The sequence below is a fragment of the Quercus lobata genome, chromosome 1, assembly GCF_001633185.2.
Source record: "Quercus lobata isolate SW786 chromosome 1, ValleyOak3.0 Primary Assembly, whole genome shotgun sequence".
NCBI classification, from domain to species: domain Eukaryota; kingdom Viridiplantae; phylum Streptophyta; class Magnoliopsida; order Fagales; family Fagaceae; genus Quercus; species Quercus lobata.
Genome location: NC_044904.1, coordinates 48538674 through 48561318, shown reverse-complemented (window position 1 = coordinate 48561318; position 22645 = coordinate 48538674). Strand labels below are relative to the sequence as shown.

The 22645-nt window shown below is 36.3% G+C and overlaps 3 protein-coding genes across 3 annotated transcripts; all 3 read right to left on the bottom strand.

Moving 5' to 3' along the window:
• Positions 1–10429: 10429 nt before the first annotated feature.
• LOC115955078 lies at positions 10430–11977 on the bottom strand. Its single transcript, XM_031073130.1, has 3 exons — positions 11742–11977; positions 11423–11561; positions 10430–11227 (listed from the first exon to the last, which is right to left on the bottom strand). Exons 1-3 carry the CDS (start codon positions 11975–11977, stop codon positions 10430–10432), a joined length of 1173 nt encoding a protein of 390 aa, XP_030928990.1.
• Positions 11978–12194: 217 nt separating this feature from the next.
• On the bottom strand, positions 12195–13019 carry LOC115955073. The gene is made up of 2 exons (XM_031073118.1): positions 12705–13019; positions 12195–12608 (listed from the first exon to the last, which is right to left on the bottom strand). The coding sequence occupies exons 1-2, from the start codon at positions 13017–13019 to the stop codon at positions 12195–12197; spliced, it is 729 nt and encodes a 242-aa protein (XP_030928978.1).
• A 2066-nt stretch (positions 13020–15085) lies between these two features.
• On the bottom strand, positions 15086–22202 carry LOC115991470 (GDT1-like protein 3). Its single transcript, XM_031115197.1, has 9 exons — positions 21910–22202; positions 21749–21814; positions 20473–20589; positions 19977–20075; positions 19695–19767; positions 18542–18627; positions 16346–16429; positions 16041–16100; positions 15086–15482 (listed from the first exon to the last, which is right to left on the bottom strand). The coding sequence occupies exons 1-9, from the start codon at positions 22003–22005 to the stop codon at positions 15294–15296; spliced, it is 870 nt and encodes a 289-aa protein (XP_030971057.1). The 5' UTR covers positions 22006–22202; the 3' UTR covers positions 15086–15293.
• Between the last annotated feature and the right edge of the window lie 443 nt (positions 22203–22645).

Genomic DNA, 22645 nt, shown 5'->3' with positions numbered 1-22645 from the left:
TCCAAAGAGTTCATACTATACTATAGTTTTTAGGTGTACTTTTAGTTTATATTTTGTACTTTTTTTTTTTTTTATTTAGGTCCCTACATTTTATTTTTATCATTTTTAGTTCCTAAATCAATTAATGCGTGACATTTAAGTCCTTACTGTCAGTCAATTAACGAAAAAAGCTGGGGTGGCAGACAAAAAACCCTATTAACTGACGTAGCACTGATGTGACAATTAAAACATTATTTGGCATATTTATATGCCACGTCAACATTTTAAATTTTTTTTTTAAAGCCACATCAGAAAATTTATAATAAAAAAAAGAAATTAAATTTAAAAAAAAAAACCTTAAATCTAATTTAATTAAAATTATTTCTTAAAAAAAATCATTATCTTTTTAATTCTTTTTCCTTTTCTTTAACCTTAATTCTTTTTTCTTTTTCTCTAACCTCATCAGTCATCAGATTTTGAAACATCTCTAAATTTTCCCTATCTCTAATTCTCTCTCTCTCTCTCTCTTCACCCTCGACGGAATCTCTCTTAGACCCAAACTCTCTCTAATCTCAAAATCTCATCTCTGCCGCCATTGAACTCATTCAAGACTCAATGATGAGGTCACTGTTGCTGTCAAAGAAAGAAAACCCATCGAACCCATCGAGAAGGTCCGTCACAAAGATGAGGTCTTTGCCACCGACAAATTTGACGATAACTCACCATAGTCGCCGATTCAATAGTTTTGTTTCTGTGTAGTTATGGCTCCATTGTACAAAACCCTTGTCACCAATTTAGTACTGGAGCCCAGATCAATGGTTGTAAAGCCGAGCTCAGTGGTTCTCACACCTCTTTCTACCTCACTGTCTCTCTTTTCCTCTCTTTAAGGTTGATTTGGAAGTTTTTAGCTTAGAATTTTTGTAGATTTAATGTTAAGGCTTTGGTGGTTGTTGGGAAATTTTGGGAGATTTGATTCGATGGTGTTGCTTTACTAGTTGTTGGGTTTTTATTCTTTTGCTTGGATTTCATGTTCATGTTCTTTGATTCGGTGGTGGTGATTTGGGGTTTTTTTTTGTTTTTTCTGTGTTTGTTTGCCAAAAAAATTTATGGGTTTGAAGGCTAAGGTTTGTTTTGCTAGAGATATGAGTTTGGGGTTTGGTTGAGATATGGGTTTGGGGTTTGGTCCTTTGCTAGAGATTGATTATGGGGAAGAACATGAAGAACAACTTCAGTTCTTACGAAAAAATAATGAAAGTAAAAATTAAAAAAAAAAAAAAATTGTTTTTTAATTTATTTTCTTTTTTGGTTTAAATTGTCTAACATGGTTTTTTATAAAAAATTTAAATGTTGACGTGACATAAAAAAATACCAAATAATATTTTAATCACTACGTCAGTTAATAGAGTGTTCTGTTTGTCACCTCAGCTTTTCCCATTAGTTAGCCGACGGTAAGGATTTTAATGTCGCGCGTTAATTGGTTTAGGGATTAAAAGTGGTAAAAATAAAATGTAGGGACCAAAATGGAAAAAAGTACAAAATATAGGAACTAAAAGTGCATTTACGCCTAGTTTTTATATAATAAAAAAATTAATTAATTATTTAATATATTTTCTTATCTTCATTTATCTTTATCTTTACCTTGTCTTGCTTTTTTTCTTTTTTTTCTTTCTTTTTTTTTTTATAGAACGTTATCCGCACAAACCTCTAACCAATTTCTAAAAGAAAACTGTGCCCTTGTTCTTCATCAAAACCATTCAGAGACATTCTCAATTCACTGTAACCAAAACCATATCCAAATAGAATTTTTCAATTTATTTTGTAAATACTGAAAAACATAACCATGCATTAACATGATGGACAAAGTTTATTTACAAAAATTGGAGGTGAAGTTTGACAAATACACCGTTAGATTACATTTTTTTTCTTAATATCCTCTGTGCTTGCAAAATTTCTAAAAAATTAAAGATCAATAACTATGTCATCAATAAATTGTTTAAATTGCATGTTTTTGTAGTTTAAAATTATGCATAAAATATAAGCTTATAAATCATATGGTAAATAATATCCGATTGACACAAAATTTGACATGTGTATTAAGACTGTAAAAAACATGCAATCTAACAATTAGATTTTCAAAATAACTTTTTTTTAAAAAGTTGTAGCCTTAGGCTACAACCAATTTTATAGTTAAACTTTGTCCTAACAAGATCATCAACAAATTAGATGGTGAGGTTTCAAATTCTTAGAAAGAGACTTACAATGAATTGAGAGTGATCCTAAATAGTTTTAAAGAACAACTAGAGCACAACTTTCTTTTAAAAATTGACTAGAGACTCATGTTGATAATGTTTATAAAATTTAAGAAAATAGTAAGACAAGGTATATATACATATGATGATGAGAAAATATATTAGTTTCTTTTTTATGTGATCATCCACACCTTACTATCAACTCTTGAATACGTGTATTTTCATACGTAATTAGATGATGTATTTATAGGAGTAACAAGCCGAATGGATTGAGAAAATCCTTCAGAAGGCAACTCCAAGCATTTAAGAAGGCAATTCCATCCATTACGAATGTAACTTTAGGAAACTCCTATCAATTTATGAATGCGTTTACAACTACATAAGAAGAAGGTGTTACAATCACAATTGTTTGGAGTTATATTCTTTAATGCTTGACTATGCATTTTCTAGAAAACTATCCCATTACATATTCAAGAATCAATATTGTAGACGGGAAAAAATCAATTACCAACTCAAAATAGATAGAGAGTTAATGTGTGACTGCCCAGTACAACTAATTTGTAGAGAACGGATTTCCGAGATCAACCTTTGGATGCCTTTATCTATTCATTTTAAGTTAATGGAAAAATAGCAAATTATCTGTAAGAAATAAGAAGATTTCAATATTAATTCTTTCTTGGGTTAGTCCAAGGATCTCTCATTCATACAATATTCAAGTCTCAGTTACAAAGCATATAAATGCACAAGGTATATTTTTCTTCAATTCTCCGCCCCTCCTTCTGAAGGAGTTCCCTTTCCTTATATAGCTATTTGAAATGCATCCCAACCCTCCACTTTTACAGTCACTGATCTTCATTTGGATACTTGTCCTATCAGGGTTTTGTTGGAAGTGGTAAAATGTGCTACAAGCTGTAAGGTTACTGTTCAGGGGTCATTCTGCCATTAATGTGGTTAGCTGAGTTGGTGCAGTGCATTGAATACAGAGGTGATAGGTACTTTACCTGGATATTTCCCTTCTTCTTTACTTTTACGTCTCTATCTCCTTCCTTGGTATTTTGTCTTTTGGTCCAAGTGGCTTGCTTAAAAGCCTTCCGAGAAATGTTCATTCTTCAGGCTTCTTGGAAGGTTGGTGTAGGAGGCAAAATTTTAAGCCAATTATAAAATGGCACATCAAAATTTAGTGACAAATTCTAGATTAATATGTCATTAAATTAATTAAATCAAATGATGACATGTGTCATTCAAATTGATATTACACTGGCATATCGAAATTTGCCACATGTGAATTTGGCCCACAAGATAAAGATAAATTCCCTATTCAAAATTTATGGATAATTATCTTTATTAAAATAAAGATAAATTTTCTATTCAAAATTGATGGATAATTATCTTTATTCAAATATGAAAGTTCAAAAAGTGTATAAACACCTTGAATGTTTAGACCCCCAATTTACAAATTACCAATTCAAGCTTAATATCAAACAATTAATGTGCAGAATATGAACATAAACTTAATACAGAATTGATAAATAATCTAAATCAAATAAAATCACATCCACAGCAAAAATTAAATGGAAAAGATTAAGGGAAGAGAGGTGCAAACACAAGGACAACACTCGATGTGTTATCAAAGAGGAAACCAAAGCTCTCGGCGTAAAACCTCTCCGCCGCCCTCCAAGCGGTAAACAATCCACTAAAGAATGTAGTTGGGATACATGAACAGTAGAAAACCCTCCAAGCCTAATCTACCTAATTTACCTAAGCCCTCCAAGCTCCTACTCCAACGAGGTTACGCCGAACCTATTTCTTCTTTAACTTACCGGATTCCGCTACTTGACCATAGCATCAACCAATATGAAATTGGTCCCTTCTTAACTGCTTCCTAAACATCAAATGACCTTCTCACAAATATGGGTATGGTGAGAAAAGGTTTTGGTAATGTACCTCTCAAGGATTTAACAATGGAGAGGAAGAGAGTAAAGGAATTTGAAGAGTCTCTATGTGAAGATTGTGGATGAATCAATCTTGTTTTTCTTTAAAGTTTCTCTCTCAAAATTCTCTCTAGAAGCTCTTTGAATATCGTGGGTATAAGGGTATATATATAGTAGGGTGAGAAGGAATGTGAAAAGTCAGTTTTTCCCAAACAGGGTGGTCTGGCGACTTGACCTCGCGACTGGGCTGAGTCGCGAGTTCAAGCCGAGAGCTAACGGCCTGGCCAGCCTGGGACTTTTTTCCTGTAGTGCAACAGCTGGCATGACTCTTTAGCTCCCCTGCATGCTCCACATGTGTGCCAACTTTGGCGGCTTGCCAGTCACGAGTCACCCGCGAGTATAGCCACGAGTCTCTGCATCCTTGCACAATCTTGAGCATTTCTTCACACTCTCTCATTCACTACCCTTACATGATTCTCATCTAAATACAAGGTTACTAATTGTTAAAATACAAGCAAATTTGGCATGAAATAAAGCCAACAAGATGGTTAATAAAATTCAACCTTACAAAATAAATAAATAAAATAGAGATAATTATTTATCTTTCTTGATTATTATCTTTATCAAAATATGATCTTTATCAAAATAGATAAATAGAGATAATTATCTCTAAAACAAATTTGGGTCAATCAAGAATCTACTACATATTTTCAAGCATATCAATTCAAAGTGGAGTTTATCCTTTGAAACCACTATAAATAAAGGACATCCCCTCTCATTTTCACCACGAAGTTTTCAAGAAGCCCAAGCTCTAAAGAAATTCTTTCTCAAGAATCTTTGAAGAACTTGAAAAATCTTTGAAGAACTTGAAGAACATTCGAAGGGCTTGAAGAACTTGAAGCACAACAAATCTCTAATAAGCTCAAAGCCATAGATTTGTTGTGAAGACCATTCAATCCATCTTCCAATCAAATTGAAGAAAATTTCGCGTTCGAGTCAAGACCACAATGAAGATAAAATCAAAGGAGAACTTTTTGTAAGAGCATCCACATTGGTGGAGCCATAATTTTAGCTATTTGGCTCCACCAAAAATTACTTTATCTATTATACCATCTCACTTTACAAAATACCCAGCATCAATAGTTTTATTTTAGATTTCAACACAATAAAATAATATATCTATTACAATAAACAACATCCCTCACAATCATACCCACACATAACAATCACAACCATAGCCATGGAAACCACCGCATAGCCACCACCACCGTCGCCGGAGCTTAATCAATTCGAGAAAAAGGAAAAAAAAAATTGATCTCAAAAACTCAAACCACTGATTGGACTATTCACAACCACCACCTCCATTCTCATCGCACAACCTTGTCGTCGGTGAGGAACCGCACAATAGAGATTTTTTGAGGTTTTCGTTTGGTGGGTGACTAAAGGTCGGCCAAAGAAAAAAAAAGGAGAGAGAAAGTTGATGTTAAGAGAAGGCAAAGGAAATCAGAATGATGTTAAGAGAAGGCAAAGGAAATCAGAATCAGAATAAAAGAAAGAGACAAAAGCTTAAAGAGAAGGGTCAAAAAAAAAAAAAAAAAAAAAAGACAAAAGGAACGGAAATTATTATTTAATTAGAGGAGTAAATAAAATATTAATATTTTAGTTTACCTTTGAGCTACAATGCACAGCCAAAGATGGCTGTGAACTGTAGCTAAGAAGCCAAATTTTATGGCTTTGGCTCCACCAATACAGCCCACATTTTGTAGTTGGTGGTGCTAAAAATAGCAGTATGGCTTTTAAGCATCATCAATACTAATGGTCTAAATGAGTAAAAAAAAAAAAACAAAGATTGTACTCACTACTTGATTAATACAAAATTATATTTGTGGAACACTTTTCAATTGTTTGTTTTTCTACAATTAAGAAATTTTGTGTTCACAAATTTCTGGCACGCCTAGTGGGACAATCTCTACCTCTCATCTCTTCTTCATCAATTTGTCATATCTTTTAAAGTCTGAAAGCTCGAAATGTGTGAAAACACAAGAGCTTGTTTAGACCCCCAATTCAAATTACAGCTTGGTTGATTTTACACTAACTTAATACTAAGTACGGAATAGTGTAAAAGCAAGCATACAAGCAAGAGAGCTACTCTACTTCATAATTAAAGCAACACAGTAGTAAAATGAAATAAACAAGAGTAGGGAAGATAGATGCAAACACAGATAACACCGAGACGTGTTATCGAAGAGGAAATCAAAGAACTTGGCGAAAAACCTCTCCGCCGCCCTCCAAGCGGAAATCGATCCACTAGACAATCAGTTGGGATACATGGGTAAGCAAGAGACCTTCCAAGCCTAATCTACCCTCTGTACCTAAGCCCTCCAAGCTCCTACTCCAACAAGCCTTCTCGGAACCGTGTCTTGTCTAGCTCTCCGGATCCCACAACAAGCTTAATGTTGCATTTGCCATCCTTGGCTTCTTCTAATGTTTCCGAGTAGCACCAAAACCTTACTGGACACTCTCAAAAGGTGTGGTAAGTGTTTGGGCTATTGACCTCTCAATGGTATGGAAATGGAGAGGTAGGAGATAAGGAAATCCCACAAACAAAGGTGTAGAGAATTGTTGGTATAACAATTTCTAACTCTCAAGTGTTTTAGCTAGGGTTTTCTCTCAGAAGCTTTCCTTCACATTTGTGGGTAATATGGGTATATATAGTGAGGGTACAGAAAATGTGTATCAGACAGTACAGACTGGAAGAACAGAATGTCTCGCGGGAAGGCCTTACCCGTGAGATACTCGTGAGACACAGTTGTCTCCATCTGTACAGACTCTTCGCATTCCAGTTATGTGCAAGGCACATGCTTCACTTTGCGGGAAGCTTAGTCACGAGAAGCTTAGTCACGAGATACCCGCGAGAAGTCTTCTGTCTTCACTTGCTTGAGTCTTCACACTCTCTTTTTCTAGCACACAACCCTTATAATCAAATCCCACAATAAATACAGGGTACACAAGATTGAAAATAATTACAATCAAATTTGGCATGGAATAAAAGCCAACAAAATATAAATTTGTAAATCACAACTTTACAAAGTCCTATGACTTCAAAGAAGATTCAAATCAACAACCCCCTTTTTGGAACAAGTGAAGTTGATCCTACAATGGATTTAAACTCTTCACCAAGTTCTAACACTTCCTATGCTGGACCCATGACAAGGGGAAGAACAGAAGCTCTTGCAGAGGTCTATGCTCAAACAACACCGATACCCCAATCCTTACCTATTTTCAACACTTCTAAATCTCAGAAGTCACAAACAGCTTCATCTACGTAGGGGGTAAGCAAAGACGTAGCTGGTCTTGTCAAAGAAATGTTGTCCTAACCAGCTTTGTCTCAAACTTCGGAACCAATCCAAGAAGTTCCAATTGCTGAAGAAGAAAACAAGTCACCTGATGGCTCTGAGTTCTCTTTTTCAAAAAATATTCCTACTTCCAAGCTTAGGGACTCTCCTCACTCTGTTAGTTCATTTGCCATGCCAGTTATGATGACTAACACAACATCTCTAGAGGAACAAGACTCGACTATAGCTTAGACTTTAGAAGAATGAATGAAGTCTATGAAAGAAAGGGAAGCATTGAGAGACACATAAATAAATCTCTTAATGGATAAGATGGGGAACACATCTAGACTGAATCGTGAAGATGAAAGCTTTAAGCCAAAGCAAGCCCATAATGAAAAATGTGAGAGTTCAATAAAGGATCTCAAACTCTCTACAGATGGGTCTAACTCTTCTGACCAGCTCAAGGAGTTAATCAATGAAACTATCAAAGACCAAGTTGGGGATGGAAGTCAATCATCTACTGCCTATGCCAAGCCATACACTCAAAGGATAGATCTCATGAGGATGCCTCAAAATAATCAGCCACCAAAGTTCCAACAATTTGAGGGTAAAGGCAATCCAAGGCAACATGTTACTCATTTTGTGGAAACTTGTAACAATGCTGGTACTTATTGGGATCTCATGGTCAAGCAATTTGTTTGCTCTTTGAAGGGAAATGCGTTTGATTGGTATACCAATCTAGCGCTAGCTCCATTGATAGTTGGAATCAAATGGAGAGAGAATTCCTAAACCATTTCTATAGTACTTGACGTATTGTTAGCATGATAGAGCTCACCAATTCAAAGCATTGGAAAGAAGAGTCTGTCATTGATTACATTCAACGGTGGAGAAATCTTAGTCTTAAATGCAAGGATGTGTATTCAAGGAATGAATTGAGATGTGAAGCATTTGCAATTGAGATGTGTATTCAAGGAATGAATTGGGCTATAAGCTATATTCTTCAAGGAATAAAGCCTAAAACATTTGAAGAATTAGCAACACACACTCATGACATGGAGCTTAGTATTGCTTCCAATGGCCTGCCTGTTCAAGAACCCTGCAAGGGGAGAGAAAGGCAAGATACTTGCAAAGGAGGCAAATTCCCGCCTAAATCGAAAAACAAGTAGTCTTTGATTGTAACTATTGCTCCTCTCAAAGTTTCAATTAAGCCTAGGCTGAAAGAAAAAACGCCTCCTCTCACTCAAGATAAAGGAAGAAGAAGACTGACATTACAAGAGATGCAATATCCATTCCCTGATTCTGATATCTCTAAGATGTTGGATCATTTACTTGAGTTGAAGTTGATTGACCTACTAGAGATGAAATGTCCTGAAGAGGCTAACCAAACAAATGATCCTAAGTATTACAAGTATCATCACCTCATGGGCCACCCTATGGAGCAATGCTTTGTGTTGAAAAATAAAACTATGGAGCTAGCCCATCAAGGAAAGATCACATTTGATGATGATGTTATGACTTCCAATCTTGTGGTAGCCTCAACAACCATATAATAATTAATTTACTTAAGGCAGGTGACCCGAGGAGTCAAACTTGGCGAAGTTTCTGTTTAACCCTTAACCATTTTTTGATTCATAAAAGTTAATTTACCCAAGCCAGGTGATCCAAGGAGTCAAACCTGGACGAGGTTCTGTTTAATCCTTAGCTTAAACAAGATGAATAACATAGAGATGCTTGTAAGAGTAAAGACCTTTAAGAATAAAGACACGATATGAATAACATCAATGTTTCTAATTAATAGTAATATCTTCATAGGTTATTCACATTCCATGGTCATGGGATAGGGATTTCATTTAGGTCTTCTAAATAATAAGCCCCTATTCCCGCCACTGATGTGATATGATAGGGTCCCTCCCATTTAGGTCCAAGTTTTCCCCATGTCGAATTCCTAATGTTCCCTATGACCTTTCTTATACCAGGTCCCCTAGCATAAATGCCCTTATCTTGATGCCTTTATCGTACCCTTGTCTGAGCTTTTTTTTGGTAATGGGCCAACTTAATGGTAGCAATCTCCCTTCTTTCTTCAACCAAGTATAGGCTAGCAGAGAGGAGTTGTTTGTTTTTGTTGTTATCGAATTGGTCAGTTCTCATCATTGGAAACCCTATCTCTAAAGGGATGATTGCCTCAGAGCCATAGGTCATTAAAAAAGGGTGTTTCTCCAATTGATCTCCTCGGCGTAGTGCGATATGCCCACAAGACATAGGGTAACTCATCTACCCATCTTCCCTTTGCCTTGTCCAATCTCTTCTTCATCCCATCCACTATAACTTTATTGGTGGCCTCAACTTGTCCATTGCTTTGAAGGTAGGCTAGAGTAGAATACCTAGTCTTTATGCCTAGCTCACAATAGTATCTTCGAAAAGTCTTGCTATCAAACTAAAGACCGTTGTCTAATATAAGAGTATGTGGGACTCCAAATCTTGTGACAATATTTCGCTAGACAAATTTTTTCACGTCTTGATCTCGGATATTAGAAAGGGGCTTTTCTTGAAGCCACTTGGTGAAGTAATCAGTCCCGATGAGGACCCATCTTCGGTTTCTAGTTGTCTTTGGGAATGATCTAACTATATCCAAGATCTATTGTGCAGAAGGCCATGGACTGGAAAGAGAATTTAGGATCCCCCCCAGTTGATGAATATTCGGGGCATAGCTTTAGCACTGATTGCATTTTCTAACGTATTATTGAGCAAACTTCTACATGCTAGGCCATCAATATCCCTAAGTAAGAGCCTTATGCGATAAAGACCCTCCCCTAGTATGACTGTCACAAAGTCCTTCATGGAGTTCTTCCAACAACGCCTCCATTGTCTCGGGATGAACACACAGCAAATACGGCCCCGAGTACGATCGTTTGTACAACTTCTACTCTTCTGAGAGCTAGTACCATGGTGCCTTTCTTCGAACCTTTTTAGCCTCGGTCCTGTCTTCAAGCAGTGTTCCATCCCTTAGGAATGACACCACTAGGTCCATCCAGCTCGGGCCAACATGTACTACATTTACTCCGACAAGGACCTGGCTGTCCCAACTGGATGCCACTAGGTCTTCTACCATAATAATTCTCGGTAGGCCTTCTCCTAACAAGGTGGCTAGGGTCGCTAATGAGTTAGCATGGAAATTTCTACTCCTGGGAATTTGCTCTATAGAAAATGCCTCAAAGTTAGACTGCAATTGTTTCACTTGGCTTAGATACCATTGCATCCTTTGATCCTTAGCCTCGAATTCTTCTATCACTAGCCCCACAATGAGCCTCAAATCACAAAATACCTCCACGGCCTTGCCTCCAAGTTTCTTTACAGCATTTAAGCCAGCCCAAAGAGCTTCATATTCTGCTTCATTATTCATGGCTGGAAAGCTTAACTTCAAGGATTTCTCGATAGTTATGCATTCAGGAGATACTAGAACAATTTCGATCGCTGAACCCTTCTGGTTAGCGGCCTTATTCACGTATAATTCCCAAAGTAGCGAGTGTGACGTTGTAATCACCAAAATCTCTTTGTCAGGCATACCTCCCTCCTCGGTGCCATCCTTTTCCATTCCCTTAGTAAACTTAGCTACCAGGTTAGCCAAAACATGCCCACTTACAACTGTACGAGGTAAGTACCTGATGTCAAATGCTCCCAACATGGTTCCCCACTTTGCTACTCTTCTTGTATAATCCAATTTTCGGAGCAATGCCTATAAAGGAAGTTGGGTAAGGACAATGATCATATGTGCTTGGAAGTAATAGGGAAGCTTCTTTGTGGTGTGTATGATGTCCAAGATGGCCTTCTCTTAGGGTAGGTATCGGGTCTCTACCTCTTGGAGGGACTTACTCACGTAATAAACAGGTTTTTATACCCTTGCTTCCGTTCAAACTAGAACTAAGCTCACTGCATGGGCTGTGAATTCTATATAGGCATACAAGACTTCTTCCTTCTCAGGTTTGGACAAAATTGGTGGATGGGCCAAGTACTTCTTAAACTCCTCAAAGGCCCTATCACATTCCTTGGACCAAGCAAAATCTTTCCACCTATGAAGCAACTAAAAAAATGGTTTACAACGGTCAGTTAGCTGAAAAATGAATCTGTTTAAGGCCGCTGTCATTCCGGTCAAGCACTGCACTTCCTTCAGATTCCGAGATGGGTGTAGATCATGGATGGCTCTGATTTGATCAAGGTTAACCTCTATTCCTCAGTGAGTTATTATGTACCCCAAGAATTTCCCTAATCCCACATCGAAGGAGCATTTAGAAGCATTTAGACACAACTCATGCTTCCTCAGGATTGAAAAGATTTCATCCAAATCCCCAAAATGCTTGAACTTCTCTTTGCTCTTCACCACCATGCCATCTTTATAAGCCTCCACATTCTTGCCTAAATGAGCTTCAAACATTCTTGTCACCATTCTTTGATAGGTGGAGCCAGCGTTCTTTAGGCCAAAGGGCATCATTCGATAATGGTAGTTCCCGATAGGGGTCAAGAATGCAATCTTTTCTTGATTTGGCAACGCTAGTGGAATTTAATGGTAGTCTTGGAAGGCATCAAGAAAACTCATCCAAGGATGGCCAAATGTTACATTGAACAATTGATCAATTTTGGGAACCAAAAAGGGGTCTTTAGGGCAGGCCTTATTCAAATCGGTGAAATTAACACAAACCTTCCATTTACCTGACTTCCTCTTGACTACCACGGTGTTGGCCAACCATTATGGATAAAAAAACCTCCTTGATGGCCCCAGCCTTTTTGAGCTTGTTGAATTCCTCTTTTACTACTTCAGCATGTTCCTTAGAAGATCGTCGAGGCTGCTGCCTCCTCGGTGTTATGGCTAGGTTCACATTGAGGTGATGGCATATGAACTCCAAATCTACCCTCAAAGCCTCGTATGTGCTCCGAGCAAAAACATCTAAGTTATTTCTCAGAAAGACTAAGAACTCTTCCTTCTCAGCTAGAGGTAGTTGTGTTCCGATCTGGAAATATTTATCATTTTCCAAACCAAGGACAATCTTCTCCAATTCTTCACATTGTACACTAATCTTTGTCATTCTATCCGAGACCTCTGACACTCCAACTATTGATTGCTACAAGACAAGGCTCAAATCAGGGAGATTCACTTGCAACGATTGATGCATGACAATATCAATCATACACTGCCTAGCCATGGTTTGACATCCCACTAGCTCCCTAACGCACCCCTCAATTGGATACTTCACTTTCATATGCAAAGTTGAGGAGACTGTCCCCATAGCGTAGAGCCATGGCCTTGCCAAAATTGTAGTGTAGGGGGAATAGGCATAAACCATAATGAAGTCTACTTCAACTACTTCACAACCCATTTGCACGGGCAATTTAATCATCCCTTTGGGGGTCACAATTCTCCCGTCAAATCCTACCAAGGGGGTGTCATACTTACTGAGGTCCTCAGGTTTCAACCCCAACCCTTTGTATAGTTCCGAATACATAATTTCAGCCCCACTTCCTTGATCTACCATTACTCTTTTCACATCAAACCCTCCTATTCAGAGTGTGACCACAAGAGCATCATCATGGGGCTGGAAAGTACCAATCTTATCAGCCTCCGAGAAGCTGAGGATTGGCTCCTGCTCTGTCTTGATCCTTTTAGAACCTCTATCCTTTTCTCTTACCTCAAGCTGTGGTGAAATGGCCATTACCTTGGACAAGGGACCAGCTTCCTTATTTGGTGCAGCAAAAATAACGTTAATAGTTCCCAATGGTGGGCGTGGTGCCACCTCCATTTGGTAACCCAGTCCTAACTGCTCCCTTTGGGCAAAAGGTTGATGCGTGAATTGTTTCAACTTTCCTGCTTTGACTAGCTGTTCTAAGAAGTCATGCAAGGTCTTGCAATCCTCGGTCCTAATGATATTGGTAGTACATGTTCTGATCCCGTTTGGTGGGGTCCCCTCCCATCTTATTGAGCCACTTGAAATAAAGCTCATTTTTTTTATTTTCTCTAGCACCCGATATACGGGTTCCTTAAACACCGAATTAACCGCCTAGGTGTTGCTTTGGGGAACTTGATTGAAAAAATATCTCCTCAGTCGATTAAAGCCAAATCTATCAGAGCGAGGATCCCTCTGTTCAAGCATGAAAACCTTTGCTTTCCATTTGCCCTATACTTGATCGTTTTCAACTCTTTTATGCTCGTCAATGCAATCCATTAGCTGATGCATGTTCTGAGTGAGCTTCATGGTGAGGGATTTCCTCAAGTATGAATTCATAGGAAGCCCCACTTTGAAGGTTCTAATAGCCACATCCTTAAAATCCCCATCTATCTCGTTGAAAGGCTCCCAATACCTATCCGAATAGTTTTTTAAGGTCTATTTTTCCCTCATGGCCATGGAGAGCAGAGAATCCAGAGGTCTAAGGATCCTGCTACAGGTCACAAATTTGGCACCAAACGCCCTGGTTAGCTTCTCGTAGGACCCTATTGAACCCTCCTCCAATCCATTGAACCACCTAATGGCAATGGGCCCGAGGCTAGAAGGGAATAACTTACACATGAGAGCCTTATTTCTAGAGTAAATGGTCATCCTTTGATTAAAATGGCTCACATGCTCCACCGGATCAGTCCTTCCATTGTAGATCGTGAAAGTTGGTTGGGTAAAATGATAGGGGAGCTCAGCCCTCTCAATATGACTCGAAAAGGGTGACCAAGGGATCTAGTGCAAAGCCCTACTCATAGCATCATTTTCCATATTCTCAGGAGGTGAATTTCTCACCCTTCTTCAATGATGTCTCTCTCCACCTACTAAATGAGAGGATATTGTAAAGGATTCACTAGGAGGGGTTCTGGATCTTCGTCGATAACTTTGGCTCAATGAATGGGTTCTATTTTCTCTAAAATGCACTCTATGTTGAAGCCACCTACGTAGATGGTCAACCTCCAACCTAAGGTTACGTGTCTCTTGTTCACACAGTATTTGACTTCTAGATCTCGAATGACTCCGATTGATGTGATCTGAATGGATGAATTCGGCCCTAATGCTTGGAGATTGAGCCACCTCACGGTCCCTTCTTTGCTCCAAGTTCATAAACTAATCTGAAATGTCATACAGAATTTATTTATTTATTTATTTTTTAAATGTAATTTCCCCCTCTTTTTTAACAGACTACGATTATGATACATGAATTTTGTGGGAATCTTCCTTCTTAAATCATGTTACTTTCATCCGATAACTATTTATTATATTATTATATCATTTCAACTCAAAGCATAAGTTATCGATTACATTAAATCAGCCCAAAATATTTGAGAACGATTTCGTGTTACCTTTACTGCCACTTTTCAAATATTAAAGTGATTTTTTAGAAACTAATTATAAATCAATTGATTCAATTCTATTTGATGTCTTAAAATCGTATATTATGCCAGGACCACACAAGGTGTCTCCCTCTCTCTCTCTCTCTCTCACACACACACACACACACACACACACACACACACAAATAAGTTGAAAAAAATTAAAAGTCAAGTTTCATAAACTATTTAGGAATGTTCCGTTTCGTTCTTAAGTTCACAATCATCAGAAGCTGAAAATACGAACGTGTTGGAAAGCCATGCATACATCAATAAAATAATTTCACAAAAGAATATTCTTTTTTTAAAATTTGGTAACAGTCCGTATAATATTTTTCTTTGAACTTAACCACACACTGGAAAAAATGAAAAGAAAAATAAGAGAAAAATTTCTAGTGAAGAGAATTGATGCTCTAAAATAATCAGGTTAGCCTACAATATATCACTATTATAGAGGAGGATAGAAATAGGAAGACAAGGAAAATCCGAGGAAGAGCAAGCCTCCAATTGCAGCAACTGTGCGTTGAGAGATCTTGGATGCTAGCATGCTTCCTCCCACTACGGCCACTGACGTACAGATAGTATGTCCTATTATGGCGCCCACAGCCACTCCAATAGCGGCTTTGTGTGTCGCCAGCTGCAGAATCACAAGTTATTGTTCGTAAGTGCGAAAAACTACAAGTAAACTACATATTACTATGTTAATACACTGCAGAATTCAAGTGAATACAACAGGATCCAGATGAATATAAATAGGAAATAAACACAATGAAGTACTCAACCTAGAAAATGAAGAACCAATAATGGCAATTCAGGGTTCTACAATAGGCCTATTTTAATACTCAAGAATATAGGACCAGTTCCTAAGTTCGTGAAACTGCATAACCAAAGCATAACATCAAATTTAATATCACACTAGAATCCATATAATATCATGACGCAAAGTTCAAAGTTAATACTAAGAGAAAGGATATGTGAAGTCAAACACCTCAAAATTTACAAACTTATGAAGCCCTGAATAGTTCCGCACATGAGTGAAAGAATCGACACACAAGCAACAATCATATACAAGAGTACATATTGAAAAAATCAAATTCATTCATGAAGTTAAATTACCCTGAAGAAATGTAAAATGGGCCATAACAAACTAAATGGAAGAAAGAAATAAACAAAGAAAAAAAAAAAAAAATCTTACAGCAATCGTTGCTATCTGGCTACGGTCTCCCCACTCTGCTAGAAATGTTAATACAAATGACTGCAAATGGTAAAACAGAAATTTTCAGCTACAGCAGTTAACATAAGACTTAAAAAAATATCCATCATGGACCCATAGACATTTCTTATTCATCTATTTATTCTTTAGGTTGAAGGATCACATAATACAGATATAAATTGATATGTGCTGCAAATGTTGAATTAACAAACAACAAAAGTAAAACATCATCAATTTCAGCATTAAGAATGTTATAAGGAAATAAGAACCACATGCACAAGGCATACCTCCAAAAATATTGGAGTACAAAATCTTGAAAGGAAACGGCGGTAGGTTGTTTTTCCTTGTCCAGCCTCAAGTTTCTCTTCTACCTAAATACACAAGACAGAAAAAGCCATTTCAGGGCAAAGGCAGTTTCAAATACAACAAAAAGAAAATTCTAAATTGCATTTGCAACCCCATAAATGCTACCTAATGCAATATCCTTCCATCAGAAGTAATAAATTAGAACATGCATAGGGGAGAGTCAAAAAATATAATAACGCAAAGAGAAAACACTGGGGGAAAAACTGAGTCATAAGGGCTAAAACATACAATTCTCTTTAACAGTCTAGGTATATGTGGGCAATTTGCAAGAGGCATATCAGAGACACATTGATAAACATCAAAAGTTAAAACTCCACAACTTCCACACAAAAAATGCTAGAAATTTTCCAATTTTCTTTTCATTTTTCATAAGTAACTTTTTTTGGAGGATTCACCTCATGCACACAGTTTATATGCACAAGGCATCCAAAAGAATTACATTTTTCTTTAAGATAAGTATATCCCAAAGAATTACAATAGATTTGAACTACAAAAGAAATGAGAGTCAATAAAATCTACAAAAGAATGAGTAGCACTAAGACCCAAAGCTTGTGACCACGCAAATAATGATCTAGTGAAATATGTCTAGGAAGCACGGGTGCAGATTCAGGTTCGGGTGCAGTGCCGCGACTCGGCAATTTTTGAAAAAGTAGGGTGTAGGTGCGACGGAAAACATTTATTAATAAATTATTAAATATATTTTATTTATATTTTCTATATATTGCTAAGCATATTTTTTCATATAATGGTAAATATATACCAATTTAAGAGCAATAGCAGATAAAAAACCTTTGGGATCAATTTAATATTTATAGCTAATATTTAGGGGGGTAAATTTTGCAAAATAATATTAATTTTTAATGATAAGTAATTATTTAAATTGAAACAATTACTAAATAATTTGGCTATTATTAAGCTAAATGAAATAAATTGTTGAATTTAATATAGTGTTTTAAAAAAATCATAATAAAGATATTCAAATTTGGGGGTTTTATTATAAATAAACAAATGTGTTGGGATATTTATAAACAAGGAAGCTTCCAAGAAGCTCCATTGCCAAGTCCCACCACTACTCACATGCATTGCTTTATTAATATCACATTCCAAGGCTCTATTTGAAAGTCTACAGTCATCTGTCTCCACGTCGTTGTCGTCTTCTTTTTTTTTTTTTTTTTTTTCCTCACAAATCATTTGGTTGCAGATCTTTCTTCTTCTCCTTCCCTTTTTTTTTTTCTTCACAAATCTTTTGGTAGTAGATCTTTCTTCTTCCTCTTCTTATTCGGACAGAATCGGACTGAATTGGGGCTGTTTCGGCCAGTTTCTCAGCCAGCTTCGACGGATTTCGGCCAATTTCAGCAGATTTCGGCCAAAATCGGCGTGAATCAAAGAGGAAAAAAAAAAAGGTGGCGAATCTGCGCGTTGAATGCAAATCGGCGTGTAGAAATGAGTCGGGTGCAGGTGCAGCAGCTCTGGAGCCGCACCCATGCTTCCCAGAAATATGTTTTCAATTGAACCACCAAGTTTTCCACATCATCAAGAGTGTGGTGGTTCGTCTCCCTCCACAATGTCCACAAGCACAGAGGAGTTAATTTCCTATTTTATTTTCATTTATCTGAAGAGTATTCATTATGGTCTCTAAATTTGGTTGGACTGATGCTCATCCTATATAATATATGTAAGGAGCATAACATTAGATGGCCACTGATCTGTTGTGCATAGAAAGAAATCAATGCATTGAGGAAACTGCTTCGACCCATCTTAACTTTGCTGTAGCTATAACTAAATGCATAAGATGAACATAGCACGGGTGGGAAAGGCCAACCATAAATTATGGATTATTGTATAATTAAGACTATATCTAACATAAACTCCAAGTACATGTGATGCAACCTGGATAAAATCCAAGAGTTAAAGTGGTGCAGGAATCATATAACACACAGATCTACTGCCGAAAAGCTTGCAAATATCATAGTTCTGCAATTTCCCACTGATTGCCATTTATAACAAGCAAGCTTATGAGTAAATTGAAAAAGAAAACGGAAAAGTACACATCTAAAAGAATAAAACATTACATAAGCAAATATCAAACTGAAGTTGAGTGTGCATAAAATACATACTTCTTCCATCTCCTTTTTCTGAGAAGATTTTGAATCTGACCTCCATGCAATGTAAAGTAATCGCCCTCCAAAAATTAAATAAAGAACTGCATATGAAAAGAATACAAAAAGCTAATGTTCATTAACTTCATTCAGATGACAAGTTGACAACTAATGTTATCTAATTAGATAAACAAATTGTAAAACCATCTAAACAATGCAACATAAAATGTAGGAGTTGAAAGAGGAAGGCAAAGATTCAGGGTTCATTTATATTTTCGAAGAGATGCAAAGAAGACAACAGAAGTTTAATACTGTGATCTGAACTCATTAGCAAGCACCGTACTATAATTCATCAAGTAGAGGCATCAAGTAATACAATCTCATGCGGGTCATATCACCACCAAAAGTTGTTTAAGCCTTTGGAGTTCAATCCCGAAGAGATAACCAGGCACAAACCTCATCTTAAACTGCTCATGTGTGGCTTGTACTCATAAGACGCTCATTTTGGGTGTTAATTTTAACAAAATTATGATTTTCGGCCAACCAAACATGATGTACATAATACAACATCATGGTGCCAATAGGTACAAATCAAGTTCACCATATTATTATCCGAGTTTTTTTGATAAGTAGAAAAACATTAGGGGTCTGTTTGGGATCTGCTTATTTTGTTGAAACTAAAAACTTTTTGCTGAAAGTACTATAGATAAAGGTAAAAGTTAACTGAAATAGTACAGTAGAACCCATGAATAATACCAAAAAGTGTAATGGAGCCCATGAATAGTACAAAAAATAAGCTGAATAATAAAATAAGTTGGTTTTTTAATTTTTGTCAAATACACACTAGGATACAATTACCAGATATTCAAAAATAATTTGAAGCCAACATTACAAGAACACTGTCATTTTTATATGCTTCACTTATCTAAAAGCAATGTGCAAGTGAGGAAAGAATCCATTAAAGAGGCTGTCAACAAAATATCCATGAAGAGAGACAAATCAAATCAACACTATCAACATGTATGCATCAGCATTTGCAGATGAGATACATAGCAGTATGTTGAAAGCACTGAGTGAATATAAGAGGTGAAAAAAAAGTGATTACAAGCTAAGTGACCAAAAGAAGAAAGCAAAGTAAATACAAATACAAAAATATAAACTATACATATACCTGTAGCTGCACTATTGGTATGCTTTCTAGATATTAAATTCGGCACAATCCTACCAAGTCCAGTGGAAAGTACCTAATTGACATGGACAACTTCTTTAATCTTGATAACAATAAGAGAAAGAGCAGTCAGTAGAGCTTTGTAGTTGCTGAAAAGTCATTCCATTACAGCACCAAGAAATGCATTACCTCATCAGAACCACAAATCACGAGCAGGGGTAAAAGAAATAATGCAATTATCGAACTAAAAATAAATAAAAGGAAATAGAAAATTAGTGAACTTACAGTCATTACAATCAAGGCAGACAAAGCACCAGATAAAACAATTGACTTGGGGTGACGCATCGCCATAAGAGCTGCTATTATAAATGTCTCATCTCCAATCTAGCAGCATGATTGTCAAATTTCACCAAAGCAATGAACAGAAATCCGGTAAAGAGAGCAAAATCAATTATACAAGCAGCAAAAAGGGCAAGCTTAATCACTTGTCTGTTAACATGACTTGGTACATCATTTCATGCTTTTTTTCTCTTAAAATAATGTTACTAGTGCCCATTTTCCACAGTGGTTTGAAAACACACCTTTTCAAAATACAGCCTTTTTAAAACTTCGCTCTTTTTTTTCTAGGTACAGCCTTTTCAATAACTCCATTTTCACAAAAGCTGGAAAGCTTGTACCAAAAAGTTACTAAGAGAATAAATAAATGCAAGCAGTTAAAAGAACATAATTTGCTAAATTGGTGCTAAATAAATAAATAAAAACAGGAATTGAATGCACAAACCTCACTGACAAGAATCATTGAAAAACTTGTGAAAAATGCATCGAAAATTCCAAGACCTTCAGAGTCCAATTTGAGACCAGTCTTGTCCCCAATAATCTCAAGGTCGCTCAAACTAATCTGCACACAGAAATTAACATATAAATATTATTAAAAAAAACACATTAAAAAGAAACAGAAACTAAACTTCTAATTTAAATACAACTCAAATTTATACAATGCTACTAATTCTACTTAAAAGGACAGAAAATTACGTGTATCACAAGCTATGGTTGATTGTTAAGAAAAAGTATGGAAGAATCTTATGATTCAAACTCGTAGGGAAAAAATGAAATTAAGAAAGGGAACCTTACATTTCAAATGACAAATAATAGTTTCGCATTTTCATAAGTAATTTTGTTAAATAAGTGCAAAAATAGGTGCAAGTGCAACCGTGCACCCTATGTACACAAAATATATATTTTTTAAGTCACACATGCACCTGGTCACCCTTGAACCCACGACCTGAGCCTCCACCTTGCTCTTCAACTAAAGGAGATTCCACTTGAGTTAGAGCTCATTGGCATACATGAGATGTATACAAGAGCAATGGTTGTTTCTCTCAATTATAAATTATCTCTTGTTTTCAAGAGACAGGGAGAGGGGAAAAATTTGACTTCTTTCAGGTGGGATTTCAATTCCATTGGAACCAAACCAACAACTACTACTAAGAAAATTAGTAAACCTAATGGAAAATTAAGCATACCCACTACTTCCTAAATCTCAAAAAGAAAAGGCAAAGCACCAAATAGACAAGTCTAGAAATTCATTTCCTGAAAAAACCAAATCAAAAGAAGAAAAAAACTAATACAAGTTTTCAAATGTTCCCTTCAGCATAGTTAATAATTGGGGTTTGATTTGTCTCGGAAACAACCCAACATCAAAATAACCTAATTTGACCATTAATCCGAAAACCAAATGCAACCAAAATAGACAAAAACATAAATGTTTCTATTTCCTCTTTCTACTCAAATTTTCTCAGCAACTAAACAAACACGAGTTCTCAGATTTTCTCTTCGGCATAGTTAATAATTAGTTTGAATTGTCTCAAAAACAATCCAACATCACTAATTTAACCATTCAATTATCCAAAACTAAATGCAACCCAAATTAGACAAACACATAAAACATGTAAAAGTTTCTCTTTTTTCCTTCTTCTTTCTAATCAAATTTTCTCAGCAGCCAATCAAACAAATCCTTAAAAAAATAAATAAATAAATAAAAATACACACACACGAACCTTGCTACGGCGACCCAGATCTTTGGATCCAGTAGACTCTTCCTTGTCAGTATCAAGCTCGAACTCCTAAAATTCACAACAAACTCAATCACAATCACCAACAAACACCACATATATGCATATAGAGAGAGAGAGAGAGAGAGAGAGAGAGAGAGAGAGACCTGAGCAAGAGCGAAGGAGGTGAAGAGGAGGAAGACAAGGATTGAGAGAAGAGAGAGTGAAAAGAAGGTTCTTCTAGGGTTTGATCGCAAACCCATTTTTTTGGTAGTGAGAGTTTTTGTTAATATGCCTCAGAGAAAATAAGAAATGGAAAATTTCTTAAATCTCTGGGTGAGAGAAAGAGAGAGATTTCAACGGAAAAGGTTTTTCTGGTGTGCGTGTGTACGAGAGACAGATCATGTGCGAAGATCTGATCTCCAGAAGGTGGAGTAGAAATACGTTAGCATATAGTACTGAGTAAACGCTACACTTCATTTTTTTGGCAAAAATTTAATAATTTGTCTCCTTTCTAATTTGGAATTATTATATTTTTTAATTAAAAAAAACTTCTCACAAATACATGATACTAATCACAAATGCATAATACTTATCTTACTCTTAGGTTTTTTTTTTTTTTTTTTTTTGCGATTCAAAGATGTAATAATCCCAAATTACAATAGATGCAAATGATTAAATTTTACCCAAATATATGAGCTTATGAATACTTATGAATACATGTGTGAACTCGTGCTCCGAAACTAGTATTTTACTTACCCTATAGCACGTGCTTAGAGGCTAATATTTTACTTGTACCTTAATTGATTGAAATTTCCCTACCCCAGATGTTAAATGGTATTAATTTTTTTTTTATAGGAAAGGCTCTCATATTATAAAGGTTTTTTTTTTTTTTTTTTTTGG

What these genes read in the sequence shown, in the direction of transcription:
- LOC115955073 (XM_031073118.1), bottom strand. Translation starts at nt 13,019, where the DNA reads ATGGTAGATCAAGGAAGTGGGGCTGAAATTATGTATTCGGAACTATAC. An exon ending in AGGGGTGCGTTAGGGAGCTA is followed by an intron (nt 12,609 to 12,704) that starts GTGGGATGTCAA and finishes CTTGTCTTGTAG; the next exon opens with CAATCAATAGTTGGAGTGTC.
- LOC115991470 (XM_031115197.1), bottom strand. Translation starts at nt 22,005, where the DNA reads ATGGGTTTGCGATCAAACCCTAGAAGAACCTTCTTTTCACTCTCTCTT. An exon ending in ATCTGGGTCGCCGTAGCAAG is followed by an intron (nt 20,590 to 21,748) that starts GTTCGTGTGTGT and finishes TTCTGTGTGCAG; the next exon opens with ATTAGTTTGAGCGACCTTGA. An exon ending in CAATGATTCTTGTCAGTGAG is followed by an intron (nt 20,076 to 20,472) that starts GTTTGTGCATTC and finishes TCATGCTGCTAG; the next exon opens with ATTGGAGATGAGACATTTAT.
- LOC115955078 (XM_031073130.1), bottom strand. Translation starts at nt 11,977, where the DNA reads ATGCCCTTTGGCCTAAAGAACGCTGGCTCCACCTATCAAAGAATGGTG. An exon ending in GGATTAGGGAAATTCTTGGG is followed by an intron (nt 11,562 to 11,741) that starts GTACATAATAAC and finishes GTTGCTTCATAG; the next exon opens with GTGGAAAGATTTTGCTTGGT. An exon ending in TAGAATTCACAGCCCATGCA is followed by an intron (nt 11,228 to 11,422) that starts GTGAGCTTAGTT and finishes CTTCCTTTATAG; the next exon opens with GCATTGCTCCGAAAATTGGA.